The sequence below is a fragment of the Cherax quadricarinatus genome, unplaced genomic scaffold (assembly GCF_038502225.1).
Source record: "Cherax quadricarinatus isolate ZL_2023a unplaced genomic scaffold, ASM3850222v1 Contig546, whole genome shotgun sequence".
NCBI lineage: Eukaryota > Metazoa > Arthropoda > Malacostraca > Decapoda > Parastacidae > Cherax > Cherax quadricarinatus.
Window position 1 is genome coordinate 17,501 of NW_027195572.1, and position 7,739 is coordinate 25,239.

At 35.4% G+C, this 7,739-nt stretch overlaps 1 protein-coding gene across 1 annotated transcript in view; it reads right to left on the reverse strand.

The window, feature by feature from the left end:
* The window catches only part of LOC138851414 (uncharacterized), a gene marked incomplete at its 3' end in the record, with an annotated part of 10,347 nt that extends 2,876 nt beyond the window's left edge, over positions 1 to 7,471 (reverse strand). The window contains exons 1-3 of the mRNA XM_070080510.1: positions 7,168 to 7,471; positions 5,951 to 6,524; positions 3,143 to 3,282 (exon numbers count right to left, since the gene is read on the reverse strand). Coding sequence (XP_069936611.1) covers positions 3,143 to 3,282; positions 5,951 to 6,524; positions 7,168 to 7,463 — 1,010 coding nt within the window. The remainder of the gene's footprint in view (positions 1 to 3,142; positions 3,283 to 5,950; positions 6,525 to 7,167) is intronic.
* Positions 7,472 to 7,739: the final 268 nt, after the last annotated feature.

Sequence of the window (7,739 nt, forward strand, 5' to 3'; positions counted from 1 at the left end):
AAACTGGTCAATTAGCAAGAACTCATTTAAAATTAAGTCCTTTCTAAAATTTTCTCTTATACGTTTAAAGATATATTTTTGTCATTAATGTTGATGTAAGGTTAGGTAAGTTTTCTAAGATTCTTTTGGTGCAAAATTAATTTTTTTTACATCAACATTAATGAAAAATATATATCTTTAAACGTATAAGAGAAAATTTTAGAAAGGACTTAATTTTAAATGAGTTCTTGCTAATTGACCAGTTTTACCTATTCGGCACGACATATATATATATATATATATATATATATATATATATATATATATATATATATATATATATATATATATATATATATATATATGTCGTGCCGAATATGTAAAACTGGTCAATTAGTAAGAACTCATTTAAAATTAAGTCCTTTCTAAAATTTTATCTTATACGTTTAAAGATATATTTTTTCATTAATGATAATGTAAAGATTTATAATTTTGCACCAAAAGAATCTTAGAAAACTTACCTAACCTTATTATAACAAGAACAACTTATTTTCGCCTAACCCAACTAAATATATTTAAGATACGTTTACAATAATTTAATACTAAACAAATAGAGTGGAATATATTTTTTTCGTCAGGTTCTGAATGATTTTGGCGAAATTATTGCATACACAAATTTTAGCTTGTCTTATATGGCAAGATGAGCGTTGCTATTTAAGCCAAAATCGCAAGTTCTGCCTATTCGGCACGACATATATATATATATATATATATATATATATATATATATATATATATATATATATATATATATATATATATATATATATATATATATTTATATATATATATATATATATATATATATATATATATATATATATATATATATATATATATATATATAGTTGTACTATAAAAACAATTAAAATTGGCGTGTCGATTATTAATTATCCCAACAAAGAGAAAAATTTATTGTTTTTTAGAATATTTGGTCCGATCGGCTTCAAACTTTTCATGCTAGTAACTAGAAAGGAAGGTTCTTGCTCCTTCAACAGTTCCTGGGGCGACCATTACCCCTCCTTCTACCCTCCTCCTCCCAGAGAATTTATTATTGTTATTATTATTATTATTATTATTATTATTATTATTATTATTATTATTATTATTATTTATATTTATATAGCCACATATCAGTTATAAGAAAAGTATTTTTATAAATACCTCTATTTAATTTACAGTATTTACAGGAAAATCATTAATAACTGATTCTGATCTCTTTACCATCCAGGCAATAAGTCAATGAAGCATTCAACTATTAAGTTACTCTCATATTTTTTTATTATAGTTATTAAAGATTCGCAGGTATTCTCCCGGCCCGGGCCTTTTCCAAGTGGTGGCCCGGCCTTGGCTCCCTCTCTAGGGAGTGTCTGAGACCTAAGTCTCCCATGGGAGGAGGCACAAGTACCTCCTCATCTTAGGGACCAACTGTCCCCAGGCCTAGCTTCTCGTAGGGAGAAGCTAGGCCTCTCTGGTCTGCCATCTCCGCCCAAAGGGGGATAATGGGAATGACAGTCTTGTGAGCTGAAAGCTCACAAGACTGTTACAGCAAGAAAGTCGTCCCTCAGTGTTTTATGTAAAAAATCTATTTCAGATCATCAGCTTGAATCACCTGAGTCTGTATCGCATGATAGTTTTTTGTTTGCCGAGGGATGCACTAGGCATAATAAAACAAAAGCCAAGGGTTTGTTTTGTTCTTTTTTCAGCAGTTGACGAAACCAGTTATTTTCACATGTAGAAAACTATGCCACAGAACAGGTGAGACTCGAACCCATGGCAGGAAAATCATAAAACTCGCAGGTTCCACCCATTATATGATTTGTTTACAATCGTGTTATTACTGTTTCGTGAGTCTTGAAAACTCTGTGTCAACTTTTCAGCACAAGCTTAAGTTGTTTCAAGCTATAACTCTAGCTAGGAGAACTAGGCTAATATCATACATAAAAATATGCTTAATGAGCACAGTGTAACTCGCTAAGCTGAAAACAACGTAAGTACGATTAGGATTCTTCATTATATAATTAGGATTCTTCATTACATAATTAGGATTCTTCATTACATAATTAGGATTCTTCATTACATAATTTCTTACAAATTCTTGCCTCAAATTCAGACTCCATAGTTGTATGAAAACCCGCTGATTATGTATACTTGTTTATCTCCGCTCTCATCTACGAGCAAGCAGATGAATCTGAACAAGTCAAAGATTCAGACACTACAATAACAACACACTAACCATGGAACAGGTGGGGGTTTGAACCCATGGGGAGTGAGTCGTACAACTTACTACATCTCATTCTCCTCCCTGACGCTGAGTCACCTTGACACGTGTGTGTGTGTGTGTGTGTGTGTGTGTGTGTGTGTGTGTGTGTGTGTGTGTGTGTGTGTGTGTGTGTGTGTGTGTGTGTGTGTGTGTCTGTGTGGTGTGGCCTGAGCAGTTTCAGCCTAGAAGTGGAGCCTCTTTTCTGGGAGGAGTGCCACTCTCCGTAACAGGTGCTTACCTAAGAACCCAGCATCATTTTCAACGTAAATGGTAATGGTATTTTCACTTTCGTCTAAATCTGATGACACTTGTGCCCAATGACAAGGAAGCATAAAGGCTGTACATATATGGTCTAGAAAACGGTTTTCTTCTCTGCATAAGTTCATTCAGGTATAGGTACGCATAAATACAGTCACATAAATAATCATACATAACAGCATATGTGTAGATTACCCAGGATAACCCAAAGAAAGTCAGACAAAGTTATTTATTTCCACTGGGATCCTTGTCATTCTTACTATTTAAACCTTAAAAGCTAAAACAGCTGAAGTAAGCCAGTTTGAAAAGCATTAACAATAAAAGGAGATATACCAGGAATAAGGTAAACTGAGCTATTTACATTAACATTAAAGAGACCATTAGATCACAGTAAAAGTTCATTATTTTCAATCTATATAAAACAAATCTTGTGTTAAAATCGAACATAAAATTACTTGCAATACCATCAATAAAATTTATATATAATTGATATATAAAGCACATAAAACAAATTAAAAATATTTTGTCTTTAAGGACACAAACTGTGCTACCAATTATTTTAGCATTGTGTGAACTCTTCACCTGCTGGTCCATCTGAGAGTGACGGCCTTGCCCGTGGGCGTGGGTGTGCGGGTGACGGTGATGTGGGTGGTGGGTGGGGCAGGCAGCCAGCTGGTGGAGGCTTGAACGTGCACGTGGGTAGAGCCGCCCCTCCCCTCCAGCTGATATGTAAACAGAGAATTCACCTTACGTCAGTGTAGTGGCGAGCATTTTAGGAGTAGCAGTGGGGGAGGAGTCACATATAAATTATACTCCATAATGAACGTATAAATAATTTTAAAGCAAACTTTATACATACTAATGTATATATATATATATATATATATATATATATATATATATATATATATATATATATATATATATATATATATATATATATATATATATATATATTTTTTTTTTTTTTTTTTTATTTTATTATCACACTGGCCGATTCCCACCAGGGCAGGGTGGCCCGAAAAAGAAAAACTTTCACCATCATTCACTCCGTCACTGTCTTGCCAGAAGGGTGCTTTACACTACAGTTTTTAAACTGCAACATTAACACCCCTCCTTCAGAGTGCAGGCACTGTACTTCCTATCTCCAGGACTCAAGTCCGGCCTGCCGGTTTCCCTGAACCCCTTCATAAATGTTACTTTGCTCACACTCGAACAGCACGTCAAGTATTAAAAACCATTTGTCTCCATTCACTCCTATCAAACACGCTCACGCATGCCTGCTGGAAGTCCAAGCCCCCTCGCACACAAAACCTCCTTTACCCCCTCCCTCCAACCTTTCCTAGGCCGACCCCTACCCCGCCTTCCTTCCACTACAGACTGATACACTCTTGAAGTCATTCTGTTTCGCTCCATTCTCTCTACATGTCCGAACCACCTCAACAACCCTTCCTCAGCCCTCTGGACTACAGTTTTGGTAATCCCGCACCTCCTCCTAACCTCCAAACTACGAATTATATATATATATATATATATATATATATATATATATATATATATATATATATATATATATATATGTATATATATATATATATATATATATATATATATATATATATATATATATATATATATATATATATATATATATATAAATGTATATATTCAATTGTTTCACTCAACTTTGATAATACCGAGAGCAAGTCGATAGCTGAGGGGATAAATGTGTACGTCGTAAGTATCGTAATGCTCATTGAACCGGAGACTCTGAGAGGAGTCTGACGCATTCGAGTAACGTAACCTTTTCAGTAGAATACGAGTTTATTGTTACTGTTATTATTATTGTAATAAAATAATAATAATAATATTAATAATAATAATAATAACAATAATAATAATAATATTATTATTATTATTATTATTATTATTATTATTATTATTATTATTATTATTATTATTATTATTATTATTATTATTATTATTATGTAAAAGGCTAAACCCTCGTGAGTCATTCAACTCAGGTTTTGGGAGAGACCAGCTTTCATTTGATAATCTTAAGTCAACAGACTAGATACAAAGGAAGTCCTGCCCCCACTGGCATGCAAATTAGAATGATGGTCCATATCAATCAAGCTCCTGATCTCTGCGTGGGTTTTCCAGCCGGTGGCGCCCACATTAACAGCCAAATCCAGAAGAGATGTGAGGTAACAAAAGAATAAGAATCTAATATAAACCGTCAGTCGCCTTGATTGAGAATTCCTTTAAGGGATTCTTTATTTTTAACCACGGAGAGACACGGATGAATTTTACATCATGCAGGGATCAGTCTATTCATCGGCTGCGGGGAAGTGGTGATGGGTAAGGAAGTGGTGATGGGTAAGGAAGTGGTGATGGGTAAGGAAGTGGTGATGGGTAAGGAAGTGGTGATGGGCAGAGTAGATAGTGACGGTTCCAAGGGAGGTTAATTGCGGTCTAAAACCTCCCTAAAATTCCAGCAGCCCCCTCAGAAAAAAATAATATTTGTAAGGCTGCTTCAAAACAAATTCCCGGACTCCCCTTTCAAAAAGGTTGTCATTTTATCCCCTCCTACTCAAAACTTATGGAGCCGCCCGTAAGGGGGGGATCAAGGAAGGGGTTATGAGTAGCAAGGATATGGCGAGTGAGCCTGTACACACCCCTACACAAATCATGATAATTTATTGCGCTCTTGTGAGGTACCTACGCAGGATGCATAATTTTGTGTGAATACCCTACTGTGTCGACGTGTATTTACGAGTACCTCGGAGACATTCCCTCCTCTCCCCCCCAATATAAAATCAGCTAATTTATGGCATTTCTCATTATCTTATATATATTCTGTGTTACGTAATATTTCAAGCTCTTTTCACAGAGATTTTTTTTTTTATTTTGAAAAGGAGGTAAGGTTTTGACCTTTGGCACTGAAGCAACAAGGTAATGTTTCTCAGAAAGTAAAACTTAATAAACCTTTATTTGAATTTATGTAACGAAGAAATTGTGTTTTAAATCCATCTACTTATATAATGTACTATTACTGCTACTTCTACTACAACAAAAACTGCTACAACTACTACTACTACGAGTATTATTATTATTATTATTGTTATTATTATTATTATTATTATTATTATTATTATAATTATTATTATTATTATTATTATTATTATTATTACTATTATTATTATTATTATAAGGAAGTGTAAAACCCGCAAAGGTTATGTAGTGCCTGGGAAATCTGAAGTTATAGTGCATGATCCCAGGAAGAAGGAAACAGCTCATATTCCTTACATCAAGAGTCTTTAACCGGTATCAAAGTTCCCCTCCTGAAGAGACTCTACAAAGTTTCGACACTATGTATTTCTTCCTTACCTGCAACACATAGAGCCCTGGAGCCGCTGTCCTCTGTTTGTACTGATGGGTATCGTGACCTTCGTACTCTTTTAATAACATTTCTCTTTCCTGTGTTTCATCTTCCTTTTTTTTTCCTGTCTTACGTGAACCGCTGGCACCTCCTATGTCAACTCTCACTCTTCTGGAGCCATTTGTTTTCTTCGTCTTGCCTCTGCTATTTTTATGTTTTCTTCCCATGTTCGTTTTACTTATACTTCTAGATACAGGTTCTGAATAGCCTAAGAGTGGAACTGTTTTGTTGCTCAATGGACTCGAAGTCTCGGAAGCAGCGTCGTGAAGTTCACTAAACCAGTTTCTCACGCTAGAGTGAAGGCTTCCATCATTTTGCTCACTGGGGCTTTGAGTCCTGTTTGGATCCTCTGTGGCATTAAAAATTGATGAATCGAGTTTTACGGCAGTGTCGTAAGAGGTTGTAATGGAGGCTGAAGACATAAGAGTATGAGGACGCAGAGAGAGTCTCCAGAAGAGAGGAGAATCGCAGGGAGTGATGGTGATAGTGAGAGGACCTCGGACACCGAAAGGAAACACCAACCTGAAGAAGAAGCCCAAGAGATGAATGAAATTTATCAATAACAATTCCGTGACATAGGGTTGTGAATTATTTATTGCAATGCAGTGATAATAATATTGTTTAGCGTTTCCTTGAATGTAACAACATTATTACCTGACAATGTTCTGATATTAAATATTATTGGCTAATGTTTTAGTATTTAGCTCCCTATATTATATAAATTAACGTCTACATGTTTAGTATTGTATATTATGAGCTCTTGTTCATGCATTTAATATTGTAAAGTATTAAACTATGTTCATATATACAGTATCGAGGATGGAAATGTCATAGACAATATTCAAGAAATCAGAATAAAAAGTGCAGTGTCAATGTGTAAAATGAACTAGTCATGATTAAGATACACCAGAGTGTACCAGCCATGAGTAAGTTACACCAAAATGCACCAGTCATGATTATTAAGTTACACCAGAATGTACCAGCCATGATTAAGTTACACCAGACTGTATCAGTCATGATTAAGTTACATCAGAATGCTCATTATAATCCTAAGTTATAAAATGTTTAGTCATACTAGATAACTCCTAATCACCTTAGATAACACTAAGTTCCAAGTGAATATTTGTGCGTCACGAAAACCCAAGCCAAAATGATTATCTTTTACCTCTTCGCGTCTCCTTGCAGGAGATAAATAGACACCTGGTGGCCATTAGCAAGGACCTTCAAGTCGTAGGCTCTATCCTCCTCCAGCAACTTCTCCCTCAAGATGTAAGATAAAGTTTTCGGGTAAGGTGTTGATGATTCGGCAGTGAAGTTGTATGGATGGATGTAGAGCTCAGTGGTGGGCAGAGGGATGTTATTGTAGAAGTGGGCGGTGTTGACGTCCTCGGCTGAGATACACGACAGGAAGACTGGGCAAATCAAGATGAGAACGAGAGGATCCACTCTTGTCGTCGCCATGACATATCCACATTCAGTCTGAAATAGCGGAAGATGTTTCATGGAAGAATCACGTGATATAGAAAAAATATATAATAATGAGGAATATGAAACCTTGGCTAGTGAAACCCGACAGAGCAAAATGTTGTCATAATGCAAGCTAGTATGGCAGCTTGTCCTTGGCAACACTTAGAACACTTGTCTGGAACTCAGAGTTTGTCTTCAGATCCGTGTGAGCTGGGGCGAGGGTAGGAATTTTAGTAAGGTAGAGGAAATATTTGAGTTTGAAACTGAGGT